This window comes from Mobula hypostoma, chromosome 22 (assembly GCF_963921235.1).
Source record: "Mobula hypostoma chromosome 22, sMobHyp1.1, whole genome shotgun sequence".
Classification (NCBI taxonomy): domain Eukaryota; kingdom Metazoa; phylum Chordata; class Chondrichthyes; order Myliobatiformes; family Myliobatidae; genus Mobula; species Mobula hypostoma.
This window is the reverse complement of record NC_086118.1, coordinates 3002083-3019488: the sequence shown is the minus strand read 5'-3', so window position 1 is coordinate 3019488 and position 17406 is coordinate 3002083. Positions and strand designations below refer to the sequence as shown.

The window sequence follows — 17406 nt, the reverse complement described above, 5'->3', positions numbered from 1 at the left end:
ACATAATCCAACAATAAATTTCCCAGCGCAAAATTATCAAAAATTACTGATTTTTGAATCGGCGTCTTTCGCCTCAAATGGATAACACAAGCACAAACAACTGATGCTATTAAAAAAACTGTTCACTCTAAGCACAGAATAATTTCTTATGGCCGCACAGTGAACTTTACTGACGCTAGGTCGAATCTGTTTGGCAACCGTCCCAATTATGTGGTATTGTGTGCAAATAAATGAGGGGAATCCTAGTTATTTCATCAATTAAATGTTGTCCCAAATAAGTGGCTACCCTGATGGTCCAATTAACCAAGAATCCACTGTATTCAGCTCTTTTGGATTTCAGTTCAGTGATTACACTTCCTGTAAGTCTGTCCATACACAGCAGCTAAACAAGCTGAAACAGACTTTATTACCTGCAGCTGTGATGTGAAAATACCACAGATGCTTGGGGAGGGAGTGGCTGCAAGTGAGTAGGTTCTTGCATAGAGCAGTTCGCTGAACTTGCTGAAGAGAATGCAGTAGGGTATAAAGAAATTGTGACCCCTGGAGTTTTCGTGGCTTTCATCAATCTCAATCTAATAAATGGGCTTTGATCCAAAACGTAGACTGTGTTTCCCACTCCCACTGATACTGCCAGACCTGCAGAGCATTTCCACCATTCTGTTTTTGTTTTGAATTTCCAGCACTTGTGGTTTTGTTGCTTCAGTCAATGTTTGTGCTTTCCTTTCTATTGAATAAAGGAATTTATAATACAAAGAGTGTTTTTTTTCCTGTGACCTGTTTCTAGTTCTTGATATATACAGGACAGTGGTAACCCTGGATGTATTACGGAGCAGTTAATGTATAGAACCCAGAGAGTAGATTCAAATTTGGTGGGGTTGGAAATCTACCACACTTCCATGTTAGTACAGACTGAGAGCCTGTGCCAGGAGCACACATATATTGAAGCTCAAAGAACTGCAGATGCTGAAAATCTGTATTAAAATGCTCGGAAAAATCAGCAGGTCAGACAGCATCTGTGGAAAGAGAAGCAGTCAGCTCTTCAAGTCAGGAGCCCTTTTTCTATTTCTACAAATGCTGAAGTTTCTCTGTGTTTTCTGTTTTTATTAGCACAGGTATGATGCTTGGCTCAAGTGAGAAATGCTATAGTTTAATTTTCCTGCAGTCTGTATCATGTAGCTAAAATTCAATATGAGAAGTCCAAGCCCACTGATAAAGAGCTTCAGTGTGGTCAATGGCTACAAACAAAAAGGTCCAGTAAAACAGTGACACTGGCCTTAATCATCAAGGGACCCCCCCCCCCCCAACAACCACCACCACCACCACTACCGTCCAAGCCGTACTCTTTTCTCACTGTTGACATTAGGAAGGAGGTCCAGGACCCTAGGTCCCACACCTTTAGGTTCAGGAACAGCTATTAAGCTTCAACCATCAGGCTCCTGAAATAATGTGAATAACTTCATTGCCATTGCCTCAACACTGATATGATTCCACAAACCATGGACTCACTTTCAAGGACCCTACAGGTAATGTTCTCAGTATTATTTATTTATTATTTTCTTTAGCCGATTGGTTATGTCTCAGTCTTTGCGTGTAGTCTTTCAATGATACTATCGTCTTTCTTTGTTCTACTCTGAATGCCTGTAAGAAAATTAATCTCAGGGTACCATATGGTGACAGATATGTAATTTGATAATAAATTTACTCTGAACTTTGAATCTTCCTGCCTACCACAAAAATGGAGGGATGATGCCAGAGAACATAAGGATCAAAACATTACATGCTTGTTGAAAAGAGAATGTGATGGTAAACCTAGCAGTCAGTCTCAGTGACAGAGAAACAGCTGGAATTGACATTGAAGAGCAAAATTAATCATCAAACTCAAGATTTATTGTCACTGACTTCTATGATATGGTATTTGTTTTGCAGCAGTAGAGCAGTGAAAATGCATAAAATTATCAATTATAGATTAGCAAACAGTCAAACGATTTATGGGTTAAACTATTGAAAGCTAGCACATGCATGTTAAAATTCATTCTTAAATATGTCCTACAGCACTGATACAGACCCTTCAGCTCATTAAGTTTACCAACTGTTTTCATTAATCCTACACTAATATTTTTATTCTGTCCAAGTATGAAGCTGTAGGACATGCTATTGTGATCAATGTGTATATGAACTTCGATGCAGCATAAAATCTAATGTTTGTCAGCACAGTTGAAGTTGGTGGAGTAAAAGAGGCAGTGTTTCATGGGTGGACAATTGGTTTGAGATTCTGTGCCTTGATAAACAGTTGTTTCTCAGGATAATGTGGGGACTTGTGTTTAGCTGGTTATGTGTAATTCATCATTTCAAACTTTACCAATGATATTGCATTTGAAGTGTGTTAAACACTTCAAAGCATAGTGATGAACTGGAGAATGAGGCTGATAAAATGGGCGGACACTTGATGTAATGTTTGTCCTTGCTCTGATTATGGCATTATTATTTAAAAATCACTTTATGGGGATAATCCAAGTCAGATTCCACTTTAGTTTCAACCTTAGCATCATTCATTGCGGACTGCTACCAAAGCTGCTAACTATGGCTTCCATAAGCAACTGCCTGCAGGAACCTGGGTTTGTGTAAAATGATGCATTTTGGTAGAATGAATGAAGGATAGGTACAATTCTTGGGGGGGGCGGTTTGGGGGTAAAAAAAGCCCTGCATGTGTATGTTCATTCATCTTTTATGGCACATCAAGCTGAATAGGCAATTTAAGATAAAGCATTCATAAATATTGAGTACAAAACCACAAAGACTATGTTAAACCTCTAAAGCACTGGGTCAGCTGCAAATAAAATATCATGTTCGGTGCTGGTCACCATGTTATGGGGGTGTGAAGAGACTGAAGTGTAGAATAGATGGAGATGAGGGACTTCAGTTACATGAACAGAGTGAAGACTGAGAGGTGATTTGATAGTGGCATTCAAAATGACAAAGAATAGAGTCAAAAGAAAAGAAAAGAAAAGCAATTGTTTACATTGTGTGTAGATATAATGTGATTATCCCAGAACCGGGATTGACATACTCTCTTGGAAGTTATCATAATCTGGAGTTTACCCTCAGGTTAGGGTAGTGCAAATCAATTCAATCATGCTTTCATAATGGAAATTGGATAGATACTTGAGAAAAAGCTGGAAAGGTGTTGGAAGAAGGGTGGGGGATGGATCTGACCATTTCCTGATGGCAAGAGCTCAATGAACCAAATGATGGTCTTCTATGCATGAACAATTCCAATTCTGTTCTGTTATCTCCAAATCCTTGATCAAAACAGTGCTCAGCCATTAGTCTCAGTACACACTGGGTCTGTAGGAGAAATGGTGACCCTGTGCAAGGCTCACAGCTCCCACATAATAGATTTTTCTCCTCAGTGAGCATAGTTATCATCAGACTGTGGTTGACACCTGAACATGTAATGCTTTGAACTTATAGTGTAATGTTTAAATTCTCACCGTTTAATATATCAAACTATTTTTTAAATTTATTTTTATGGAGAGAATTCAAGGCAGATTTGGCTCCCGTTACTACCTCAACAAAATTCCAAAGCTGCTAATAATATTGTGAATTCATAGAGCATACAAGGTATGGAGTCAGTGGGCTCGACTCCTTTAGCCCACTGACTCCATGCCATCATCTATTTATGCCACATAGGACATTTGATCTATCAAGTATGCTCTGTTTGATTTATTATCTCTCTCAAACCCATTCTCCTGCCTTCTCCCCGTAACCTCTGATGCATTTATTAATAAGGAATCTTTCAAACTCTGCTTTAAATATACCCTGTGACGAGGGACTTCCGGTAGCGCTAATGGAGTGAAGTCGCGTTCTTGACTCGCTCCATTACCTCTGAGTTTTTTTTCTTATGATCAGCTATATTTTAATTAACCATTAAGGCATCAACTTTTACAATAGTTTGAAATAAATTGGGCTCTCCGATAATTGGATGCGTTTAAGGTCTGCTATGTCTAAGAATGGAAAAAACGGGAAGGATGGCAAACCTCCGGTTAAACCGAAAGGTACTGATTTCCCTCCGACTGAACCACCGGTGACTTTGAAAGCTATATCGGAGCTAATTCGGGAGGAAATTTCAACTAGTTTCCAGAAAATTGCCGAATCAATTGAGAAGATACAAATATCTATTACGGAACATTGGTCGGCTATATCTGATCTTCAAAAATCCACGCAACAAAGTGAGCTCAAGATGGAGAAAATCGAAGAAACAATTAATGTAATGAAGAAGAAACTCGACTTTCTGACCTTTAAAAACTCTGACTTAGAATCTAGAATGCGATGGCAGAATCTTCGAATTTACTTCCTTATCGTCATTTTACGTATTTCCTTTGTGGCCTTAAATTTTGTAGTTTTTTTAAAATCTATTTTGTTTTGTAGGTTTATATAACTAGTTTATGTTAATAATCTCTTTTTTTTTGTTGTTTTGTTTACTCATGGGTCTGGGGTTTATTGCGGTTTTTTTTATATTTTCTGGCTTTTATTCTGTTATGTGTTTATTTTAATTGAGTTATCTTTTTTTTATTTTACTGTTTTATAATCAGCTGATCTTTTTTATATTTACACTTTTTTTTAGGGAGCGTATACCGGAAGTCATGGGGGTAGTTTTAGTGCTTGCTTCTTTCAGGCTGGTCTGCGTTAGATTTAGCCTTGGGGTCATGGGATGGGGGGTGGTGGGAGGGGCTTCACGTTTTAGTTTCTTTCTTCTTGGGCTATATATATTATTGAAGTATTGGTTGCGTTCTTCTTCCCGGTATCTCTTGTATGTTCTGTTCCCTTTCCGGGTTCGTGGGTCGAGCCTATCGTCAATCCTCCTTGTTGCGGGTTGACTTTAGGGTTTATGGAGTCTATTATTAATTTTGTCTCCTGGAATACTAATGGTCTTAATCATCCTATTAAAAGGAAAAAAGTTTTTAAAGTGTTCCGGAGACTTAAAGCACAAATTTTATTTTTACAAGAGACCCATGTGCGGAGGGGGGACAGACTACGTTTTTTTAAATTCTGGAAGGGACAACAGTTTCATTCGAACTCCAATGCTAAGATTCGAGGCGTCTCTATTTTTATAGACTCCTCAGTTACTTTTATACAACATGATATTATTTCTGATCCGAATGGTAGATTTCTACTGGTTAGTGGTTTACTATTTAATAAAAAAGTAGTTTTGGTTAATGTTTATGCTCCTAATATGGACTGTCCGGAATTTTATAAATCATTATTTAATCAGTTTCCGAATTTGAATGAGTTTTCATTGATCTGGGGCGGAGATCTTAATACCTGTTTGTCTCCAGCTTTGGACCGTTCGGCTCCTTTACGGACCTTACCTAATAAATCTGCAACTTTGATTAATTCATTCCTTTCTGATTCTGGGTCGACGGACATTTGGCGTTTTTTGCATCCTCAGGAAAAAGATTTTTCTTTTTTTTCACATGTTCATCATTCCTATTCAAGAATTGATTATTTCTTTATTGATTCTCGTCTTATTTCCTCAGTGATTAAATGTGATTATGACTCTATAACCATTTCGGATCATGCTCCACTTAAGCTTTCTATTAAAATTCTGGCCAATATACAAAATAATAGACAATGGCGTTTTAATTCGCTGTTGCTTCAGGACTCGGACTTTGTTAACTTTATGAATGAACTGATTGATCTTTTTTTTTACAATTAACTATACAGAGGATATTTCTGTCAACATTCTTTGGGACACTTTTAAAGCTTATATTCGTGGTCAGATTATCTCGTATTCTGCTGCTTTGAGGAAGAAGCTGAAGCAGGAGGAGTTGGTAATTGTGGACAAGATTAAGGAAATTGATAAGAAATATGTTATAGCTCCTTCTGAGGAGTTATATAAACAAAGAACTGAACTTCAAATGGAACACAGTTTATTACTCTCGTCCTCGATTGTAAACCAATTAAAGAAAACAAGAAGTGAATCTTATGTACACAGTGACAAAATTGGCAAACTGTTGGCTAATCAATTGAAGTCTAATTATGCTAAATCTCAAATTAATCAGATTTATAACCAAGATGATCGACTGATACTTGATCATGTGGGGATTAATCAAACCTTCTGTGATTTTTACTCTTCCTTCTATCAATCAGAGTCTCCTCGAGATTCTAAATATATGAATGATTTTTTAGATAATTTAGACTTCCCTGAGATTTCACAGGATATGTCTTCTATGTTAGATACTCCCATTACCATGGATGAGATTAAGAATGTTATTTTCTCTATGAATTTGGGGAAAGCTCCTGGCCCTCATGAGTTTACCGTAGAATTTTATAAATGTTTTGCTCCTTCGTTAATCGCTTGGCTCTGTAGGGTTTTTGAGGCTTCATTGAAACTTGGTAAACTTCCTGAATCTTTCAATAGAGCATCAATTTCTCTAATATTAAAGGAGGATAAAGATGCTGCTCAATGTGCATCTTATAGACCAATATCTTTATTAAATGTTGATTCTAAAGTTTTTTCTAAGTTATTAGCAAATAGATTAGAAAAAGTACTTCCTTCTATTATTTCGGAAGACCAAACGGGTTTTATTAAAGGTCGTTACTCTTTTTATAATATTCGCACACTGTTAAATATCGTTTATACTCCCTCACAAAATGTTGCTGAGTGTGTTATCTCTTTAGATGCTGAGAAAGCTTTTGATAGAGTAGAATGGCCTTATTTATTTAAGGTGCTTGAAATGTTTAATTTTAGCTCGAAATTTATATCCTGGATTAAACTGTTATATCATTCTCCTGTGGCCTCGGTCCGTACTAACTCTTTAAATTCACCTTTTTTCCCTCTTTTTCGAGGTACTCGACAAGGTTGTCCTCTTAGTCCCTTATTATTTGATATTGCATTAGAACCTCTTGCAATTGCCATTCGAGAATCTCCAAATATTACTGGGATAACTCGGGGCTTAAAGTCCCATAAATTATCACTCTATGCTGATGATTTACTTTTATATATTTCTAATCCTCAGAAATCCATCCCGGCTGTTTTAGAGCTATTAGCACAATTTGGTCTTTTTTCAGGTTATAAATTAAATCTTAGTAAGAGTGAACTCTTTCCGATTAATAAACAACTTCCCTTATATTATAAATTTCCATTTAAATTGATTAATAATTATTTTTCATATCTTGGGATTAAAATTACTTGTAAATACAAAGATTTATTTAAGACTAACTTTTTACCATTAATAGACCATATTATTCAACTTTCATCTAAATGGTTTCCTTTATATTTAATTTTGATTGGTCGTATTAATGCAGTTAAGATGTTTTTTTTGCCAAAATTTTTATATATATTTCAGGCATTACCAATCTTTGTTCCAAAATCTTTTTTTGACAAAGTTGACTCTAAAATTTCTTCATTTATTTGGCAGAATAAAAACTCGAGACTGGGTAAAATACATTTACAGAAAGCTAAGAGAGATGGAGGCTTAGCATTACCTAACTTTAGATTTTATTATTGGGCAATTAATATTCGACATATGAAATTCTGGTTACTTGACCAGGATATACTATCCATTCCTAAATGGGTAGCATTGGAATTACAATCTGTTCAGGGTTTTACACTTGGTTCTATTTTAGGTTCCCCTCTTCCTTTTGATTTGAAACGCCTTAAACAGGTGTCTAACCCGATAGTTAAATATACCTTACGTATTTGGTTTCAATTCAGAAAATTTTTTGATCTTAATCAATTTGGGTTAGCGATTCCTATTTTAGGTAACATATTTTTTCCTCCCTCTTTTACGGATCATGCTTTTCAAATTTGGAAGACTAAGGGTATTTCACGGTTTTTGGATTTATTTTTAGATGGTTCCCTTATGTCTTTTGAACAATTATCTAATAAATATAACTTATCAAGAATACATTTTTTTAGATATCTACAAGTTAGAAATTTCCTAAGTACTATACTTTCTTCCTTTCCAATGCTTCCTCCTACATACATTTTAGATACTATAATCAACCTTAATCCATGTCAGAAAGGTGCATCGGCTATGATTTATAATATTATTATGAAACTTAGGAAAGCTCCATTTGATAAGATTAGGGTAGATTGGGAACAGGAATTGGGATTTACCATTTCCGTGGATGACTGGGGGCAGATTTTACAATTAGTCAATACTTCCTCTATCTGTGCTAAACATTCCCTAATTCAATTTAAAGTTGTTCATAGAGCTCATATGTCCAAAGATAAGTTAGCGCGCTTTTATTCTCATATTAATCCTTTTTGTGATAGATGTTCGGGGCAGATAGCCTCTTTAACTCATATGTTTTGGTCTTGCCCTACTTTGGAAACTTTTTGGAGAGACATTTTTAATATTATCTCCAAGGTATTGAATATAGATATCTCTCCTCACCCTATTACTGCTATCTTTGGACTACCTAAAATTTCCAGTAATCTTTCCCCTTCAGCCCGTAGAATGATTGCATTTCTTACTTTAATGGCGAAAAGATGTATCTTACAACATTGGAAAGAGCTTAATGCTCCAACTACCTTTTTTTGGTTTTCTCAGACGATATTATGCTTGAATCTGGAGAAAATTAGAAGCAATCTTTATGACTCCTCATTTAAATTTGAACAGACTTGGAGATCTTTTATTCAATATTTTCATTTAATGTAATATATACCCTTGTTTTTTTTTACTGTTTTTAATGGAGGTCGGGATTGAAGACGTGATTTTAAGTTTAACTCTGTTTGGTTTTAAGTTAGCCCATTGCTTTGCTTTGCTTTTAGTTAGTTGCACGGTGGGTTTTTTTTTGGGAGGGGAGGTTTCCTTTTCTCTATTGATATATATATATATAAAATTAGTATACTATTATGTTACCCTGGTATGTTATGTTTAAATTACATTGTTTGTAGTTTTTTTTTGCATTAATATCTTCTGTAATTTTATTATATTCTAACAGTGTATTAGTGTCTATATGGCTTACCTTTTTGTATACTTATTCAATAAAAAGATTTAAAAAGAAAGAAATATACCCTGTGACTTGGCTCCACAGTTGTCTGTGGCAGTGAATTCTCAGATTCGCCGCTCTCTGGCTAAATAAATTCCTCCTCATCTCAATTCTAAAGGGGCGTCCTTGTATTCTGAAGTTGTGCCCCCCAGTCCTTGACTCTCACACTCTCTACATCCTCTGTCGGCTTTTCAATATTCGATAGATTTCATTGAAATCCCCAATTCTTTCAAATCCCAGTGAGCACAGGCCCAGATTCATCAAATGCTGCCCACGTGATAACATAGAACACTACAGCACGATACTGGCCTTTCAGCCTACATGATTAATCTAACTCTTCCCTCCTACACAGCCCTCCATTTTTCTGTCATCCATGGTCCTATCTAAGAGTTTCTAATAGTCTCCACCACTACCCCTGTCAGGGCATTCATGCACTGGCCACTCTCTATGTGTAAATAAGTAAATAAATTACCTTGGAGATCCCTACTATACTTTCCTTCAATCACTTGAAAATTATACCCCCTCATATTAGCTATTTCCACCCAGGTTATTCACTTAATCTTTGCCTCTTGTCATCTTGTACATCTCTGTCAAGTCACTTCTTTGCTCCAGAGAGAAAACCTTACCTTACTGAACCTGTCCTCATAAGACATGCTCTTTAATCCAGGCAGCATCCCGGTAAATCTCCTCTGCACCCTCTTCAACAATGCTTCGGGCCCTTTGTATAAAATGTTACCGACAAATATCGCAAATAGGGAGGAGGGAGGCCCGGTGATCCGGTAAGCGGTGTTTTCTGTTCTCTGTAGGGTCTTGCAGTCCAATGCCTTACAGCTTCTGCACCACATGATGCAGCCAGATAGGACAGTGTCAATGGTACTCTTGTAGAAGGTTGTTAGAATAGGGATTGGGAGCCTTGCGTGCCTCAATCTTCTCAGAAAATGTAGATGCTGCTGTGCCGCCTGGGCTAATGAGGTGTTGTGGGTCCAGGTTAGATGACAAAGGAACTTTGTGCTCCTCATCCTCCACAGCAGAGCCATTGATGTGCAATGAAAAGTGGTTGACCTGTGCCTTCCTGAAGTCCACAATCATCCTCTTTGTCTCGTCCATATTGAGACTTCAGGTTGTTGTTCTCGCAGTATTTGACAAGCCTCTTTACCTCCTCTCTGTATGCCAATTCATTGTTGCTGATGAGGCTGTATTATCAGTGAACTTCATGATGCAGTTTGAGCTGAATATGGCAGTATATTTGTGAGTCTGCTGCGTTAACAGCAGCATTTGAATACACAGCTCTGGGAGGCACCAGCATGATGGAGCTTGAGATGTTGCTGCCAACTCAAACTAACTGGGTTCTTTCTATCAAGAAGTACAAGATCCAGTTACAGAAAGAGGTGTTGAGTCCCAATGAGGACAATTAACCCACGAGCCTCTGAGGGATGATAGTGTTAAACGCCAAGCTGAAGTCAATGAACCTGATGTATTTGGCATCGTTTTCTAGGTGGGACAGGATAGTGTGGGGACCAGAGCTATAGCATCATTGCTCTGGTTTGAGTAGTAGGCAAACTGGAAGGGTTCAATATAGCTGGAAGGTGGGATTGTATATGATCCATTACCAGCCATTCAAAGCTCTTCATGATTGTTGAGGTTATACTATTTACCGTTGCTCTCCTGGGCACCAGAATGATAGCAGTTGCCTTGAAGCCTGCAGGACAATAGGCTGTTGGCACAAGATACTTGTGTCCGTTAAGACCTCTGTTAGCTGGGCCGCACAATCCCTCAGCACCTGACCAGGTATGGTGTCTGGCCCTGCAGCTCTGCGTGAGTTTACCCTGACTAGGATCCTCTCCAGCTCGGCTATGGCCAGACAGGGTGCCTGTTCCTCAGGGGGAGAGGGGGTTTTCCCTGATGTCACATCCATTCATCGCATCAAATCATGTGTCGACGGTATTCAAGCCCATCAGGAAGGGAGACGTCACTCATTGACATGCAGGGTGGATTTGTAACCTTTTATGGTTTGTACACCTTACCACATGTGGAATGTGTCCCTGGTTTCACAAAGATGCCTGTGACTTTGTGACTTTTCTGTGAGTATTCTTGCTTCGCCTTCCTGATGGCACGTGAGAGCGTTGCTCCTGCTGACCTTAGAGTTGTCCTGTCCCTCGATCTGTAGCAGTGTATGAACCTCTGCAGTCAACCATGGCCTCCTCTACTGCCATGATGAGGCTAAACTCAGGTTGGAGGAGCAACACCTCATATACCATCTAGGTAGTTTCCAGCCCCTTGGTATGAACATCGAATTCTCCAACTTCCGGTAATTCCCTTCCCCTACCCCTATTTCATTCTGCCCCTTCCCCCAGCTGCCTACTACCTCCCTCATGGTTCCGCCTCCTTCTGCTACCCATTGCGTTTTCCCCTATTCCTTCTTCACCTTTCCTGGCTATCACCTCCCCGCTTCACCTCCTCCACCCCTTTATCTTTCCCCTTATTGGTTTTTCACCTGGAACCTACCAGCCTTCTCCTTCCCACCCTCCCCCCACCTTCTTTATAGGGCCTCTGTCCCTTCCCCCTACAGTCCTGACGTAGGGTTCCAGCCCGAAAGGTTGACTGATTGTTTCCACGGATGCTGCCTGACCTGCTGAGTTCCTCCAGCGTGTTCTGAGTGTTTTGTGTTTTGCATCTACAGAGTATTTTGTGTTAACTATGATTTCTGGTTGCTCCTGCCATTGTAGTATTTAATCATAGTAATGTCCTCAGTGCATTTTCCTATGTAGCCAATCACTGATCCCATATTCATCAATGGTGATGTGGTGATCATAGGTAGCCATTCCAGTCCCTGAACGTGCTCCTGTCCATGCATCTTCTTGTTTAGCCAGAGGTATCTATGCAGGGATTAGCAAAATGGTGTGAGTATCCTGGGTGGTGGACAGTCTTGTAGGCTCCATGAACATTGGTATAGATTGGGTTTGGTATATTCTCTCTTCTGGTTGTAAAGTTGACATACTTGTAGAACTTTGGCAGGACTGTTTTTAAGTTGGTATCATTGAAGTCACCAGCAGCAATGAAGAAACCATTGGTGTGAGTGGCTTCCAGGTCACAGATGGCGTGTAGAGCTCCTGTAGCTCTTCCCCAGCAGTAGCATGGCGGGCAGGGAGATAGGGGTGGGTGGATATAAGCATACAGGGAGAAGGCAGGAGATTGGGGCTGAGAGGAAAATTGGATAAGCCCTGATAAGATGACAGAGCAGACTTGGTGGACCAAATGGCCTAATTCGGCTCCTATATCTTATGGTCTTATTGTTCTTCAATTGCCATGGCCAGAAACTGCTAACACATAACTCCATGTTTTCCACATTCAGAAGTGAGTGGACCTTAAACTTGAACAGAGACCAGTGGACAAATACCATTCCAACTTCAGGCTCAATGTTTCTTTATGAATTTAAGTTTTGTTGATAACTTGAGCCTAAATGTCAATGTTATATATCCCCTACCAGCCTGTACTAGCAATACAGTAGGACTTCATAGCACTTGAAGGAAGTTCTGAATGTGGTACCTGGCTGACTTTGATAGTTGATAAATTGACTCTTAAGAGGAGACTGCATCCTTAACAAAAATCTCCTGCATTAAGTAATACTTGGTGGGCTTGTTTAGCCAGCAAGAAACTACCTACCCTGCCTGAGACACTTCTTCCAGTTCACATTCTACCCTGGCACCTGGTTTGTGAGCTTGGTCTCCTATTTGCAATGCGGTGTTGTCAAATCAGTGCTCCCTGAGCACATTCCTATACTCTCGAGATCTGGAAAGGGCTGCAGCTTCTATTCGCTCTAGTTGTTTATTTCTCCATATTTGACATATTTTTCATCGACCTATGCCTTACTTTCAGACTATCTGAGTGATGGTTCTCCTCACCACCCTCTTCCCACCTCTCTATATCGTTAAAACCTCCTCTCTGCCATTTCCTATCACTCACTTCATCTGTCTTTCACTCTCAGCCTCTCAATTTCTGCCTTCTCTCACACTTTGCTAACTCCTTCTCAATCTCACTCTCATTTGTTCTTTTGTTATTCTGCCCATGTTCTTGCCAATTCGCTCTTTCTGCTTTTTCTTTTTCTGGCCAGCATGCACCCTGCCCTTCACTTTTTCCAGAGCAATCTCATTCTCGAACCATCACTTAATCATACTGTTTCACTGCACGCCAGCACCCTATGCCCAATACTCCCTCCACTGTCGCACATCTTCATCTTTAACAATTAATTCTAAAAACGTTTCATCACGCCAGCTCATCATGTCAATGGCGACACCATGTGACCTGATGTGACTTCTGTGTATGCATTGCTTCCTCAGTTTTTATCCCCACCCACTCCCATGTTGCTTCGGATTACTCAGCCCCAGCCCAGTCATTTGTGCCCTCCACACACCTTTGCTTTTCCCACACTGTTCTCTCACTTCCCCTCTTGGTCCTGTGTACCCTCTACAGACATTTTGGATCTAGCATGTCCTTCTTTGCTCTGTGAGCTTCTGCCCTTTTATAATTTCACTGATACAGCATTCATAGTGAACTGTCTTCCTATAAACACATTGTATATCCTGTACACCCCTGAATACTGCATTGAGATGCAAACAGTGACATTATGGTGGTTAAGGCTTATGATCTCTATTTCTTTTTCAGGAGTTCATCGATGTGGAAAAGAAGAATCCCCAGGAACTAGTTGGTATGTATTATTGTCGCTTAAGGAAAAAAATCGTGTAATGCCCGGGACTCATTTGGAAAACTCAAGGTTGTCACCTGCAGTGAGAGCAAGGGATGAATGAGAAAGATTATAAATTAGTGACATTATTTCAGTTTTAGTAAACAGTAGGTTTATAACAAATATGAAGTTCTATTGTGTGGGAAAGTAGATGAATCTACAACATTTTCATTTCAAAATAGTGAGGAAACAAATAAGGTTACCATATGGGACTGAGACATCTATTACATACTGAAATTGAGAAGTTGGGGTTTGAACCTGCGAATGTAAGGCTAAAGAGATTTTCCTTGTTCAGTATTTGTGTCCAAAGAGGTGGAGTTTTACCTTTATAGGGATGAGTGACTGAGATTTATGTCTTGTGTACAGTACTGTGCAAAAGTCTTAGGCACATATATATAACTAGCATTTGTCAACTTGGAGTGGAGAGCAAGTTTGTAAGTCTGGCTTGAGCAAGAAATGTTAGAAATGGTGAGGTGAAGTGCCACAGGAGGGGTGTAGGACAGGTGGCAGAGAAAAAGTGCCAGGTGCAGAGGGGTAGAACGGGTGCAGACACCCCAACCCTGAGACACCAGGCAAGGTGATCTGATTCCAAACAATTGGTTTATTGATCATTAAAGAATATCTCTCTGGTACTTCCCGCTCCTCCTCCCTTCCCCTTTTCCCAACCATGATTTTTCCCTCTTGCTGCCCCTTCCCACTTCCAGTCCACAATAGAGACATACATATATATGTGTGTGTGTCTAAGACTTTTGCACAGTACTGCATATCTGAGATGCTAGGTTTTTAACCTATGTTAGATTGAGATAGTGGGAACATCTATGTTGTTGTAAGGTAGGATTTTTACTTGTGCATAGGTGAGGAGGTTGCAAACTTGTATGTGCAGACATGAGAAGGTTTGACTTGTGTAAGACTTCAATATGAGTTGTACCTTGGAGAGAGGAGGGGTTCTTTCTTTAAACACACTAGGGATTCATCTCCATTGTCCTTTAAATTCATCTAGTTCATTAGATAATTAATTATATTATCGTGTAAAATCTGTAAAAAATGAATTAAATATATGTTGATATATTAATGGTAATCTCCAATAACCTGGAATGCCTGGTCATCTGGCACTGCCAATGTCCTGAAAGTACCAGATTATCATGTGGCTGAAGATACCATTAATGGAAAACGGTGTTGAGCAGGGATCGGCTAAACTGGCCACTGTTCAATTGTAATAGTGGCTTTTGAAGTTATGTGGAAAGCTTGAATATATTATTGAGAGACTGTTCATGATGAAGATATCCATTCTAATTTGACCGACTTGGGACCCTTGCATGTCATTTACAAACCTTCCACTTTGAATTTAACATGCCAGAATTTGTCCACGAGATGCCATGCATCTGGAAATTTGTAGTTCAGCGATCAGTGCAGATGACTGCTTTAAATCACTGGGTTAAAAAAGGCTTAACATATGACCAGCATTTGATATCTCTGGTCCTGTAGTTGATTGAGTTCAGAAGGATAAAAAGGATTTCACTGAAAATTGTTGGATATTGTAAGGTTTGAACTGAGTGGAATGGGTCATTCTTGTGAACCTCCTCTGATCCCTCTCCATGACCAGCATTTTCTTCCCTAGATATGGGCCCAAAATTGCTCTCAATATTATGAATGTGATCTGACCAACACTTTACAAAACCTCTGCTGCATAGTTGCTTTATATATTCCAATTCTTGTATGTAACTAATTCAACCTGCAAGTTAACCTTAAGGGAATCGGAACTAAAACTCCCATATCCCTTTGCACCTCTGATTTCTGAATTTTCAGAAAACAGTCTACACCTTTCTTCCTACCAATATATAACCTCACTTACAGTGGCATGCAAAAGTTTGGGCACCCTGGTCAGATTTTCTGTTACTGTGAATAGCTAAGTGAGTAAAAGATGAAGTGATTTCCAAAAGGCATAAAGTTAAAGATGACACATTTCTTCAATATTTTAAGCAAGAAAACTTTTTTATTTCCATCTTTTACAGTTTCAAAATAAGGAAAAGGGCCCAAAGCAAAAGTTTGGGCACCCTGCATGGCAGTACTTAGTAACACCCCCTTTGGCAAGTATCACAGCTTGTATACGCTTTCTGTAGCCAAGCTGCAACTGGCTGCAACCCAAGCCTAAAACATGATCAATCCACCTCCGTGCTTAACAGTTGGAGAGGAGTTCTTTTCATGAAATTCTGCACCCTTTTTTCTCCAAACATACCTTTTCTCATTGCAGCCAAAGAGTTCTATTTTAACTTCATCAGTCCATACGACTTGTTGCAGAATGCATCAGGCTTGTTTAGATGTTCCTTTGAACCTTTTGAATAGAACTTTTTGGCCGCAATGAGCAAAGGTATGTGTTGAAGCTAGTGGCACGGGGAACATTTGGTAGAGGGAAGAATGAATTCAATTAAATACCAGCAAATTCTGGAAGCAAACAACACACCATCTGTAAAAAAAAAAGCTGAAGATGAAAAGAGGATGGTTTCTGCAACAAGATAATGAACCTAAACCCTCCTCAAAATCCACAATGGACTACCTCAAGAGGCGCAAGCTGAAGGTTTTGCCATGGCCCTCACAGTCCCCCGACTTAAACATCATCGAGAATCTGTGGATAGACCTCAAAAGAGCAGTGCATGCAAGACGGCTCAAGAATCCCACAGAACTAGAAGCCTTTTGCAAGGAAGAATGGGCGAAAATCCCCCAAACAAGAATTGAAAGACTCTTAGCTGGCTACAGAAAGCGTATACAAGCTGTGATACTTGCCAAAGGGGATGTTACTAAGTACTGACCATGCAGGGTGCCCAAACTTTTGCTTCAGGCCCTTTTCCTTTTTTGTTATTTTGAAACTGTAAAAGATGGAAATAAAAAAGTTTTCTTGCTTAAAATATTGAAGGAATGTGTCATCTTTAACTTTATGCCTTTTGGAAATCAGTTCATCTTTTACTCGCTTAGCTATTCACAGTAACAGAAATTTTGACATCTCTACTTTACCCCATCTCAATACAACCCCACTATATATGTTGGGTTCAGCTACATGTTCTAATAAACGTTCAGATGTAAGCCAAGCCATGCTGTGCTAACCCAGCTCAGTCATTTATGCAGGTCAGGAAGACAAGTGTTGTTTGGCCACATACATCCTCTGCACATAATCAAAATTAGTGTATGTGCAGCACAAAGAGCTTTTTTTTTGGTCCAGCTCTCTGAAAACACCCCTCAGTTTCTTTGCCTCAAATCGGATTTGGATTGGTGTGCATCAAGATCAAGTTGGATTTGGGTCAAGTTTTAATTTTATATCCAAGCAGGCATCTGTCTATAGCTGCATGTAGCCTGAGCTCTGAAATTCCTCTCTGAATTCTCAGGCTCTTTTCTCCCCTTCTTAAGATGCTTCGTAAAATTTATCTCCTTGACCAAACTTTTGGACATCTCTATTGGATCTTCTTAGATAGCACAAACATGTTTTCAGAGTTTTGTTTGATAGTACCTCTGTTCAGAATCTTGGCATATTTTCAATTCATTTAGAGAAGCTATATAAATGCAAATTGTTAAGTTACTTTTGTGGTACAATGTAAGTGAGGAGAATTAATTGGGGAGACCTCACCCAGTCAACAAAAATGTGCTTTGAAGTCGTGAAAGACAAGGCAAAAGGA

General features: G+C 39.1%; 1 protein-coding gene across 2 annotated transcripts in view; it reads left to right on the top strand.

The window, feature by feature from the left end:
- sap30bp (SAP30 binding protein) overlaps window positions 1-17406 on the top strand; it is a 133083-nt gene that overhangs the window by 55214 nt on the left and 60463 nt on the right. For both annotated transcript variants that reach the window (XM_063030907.1, XM_063030906.1), the window contains exon 4: window positions 13663-13705. In XM_063030907.1, coding sequence (XP_062886977.1) covers window positions 13663-13705 — 43 coding nt within the window. The remainder of the gene's footprint in view (window positions 1-13662; window positions 13706-17406) is intronic.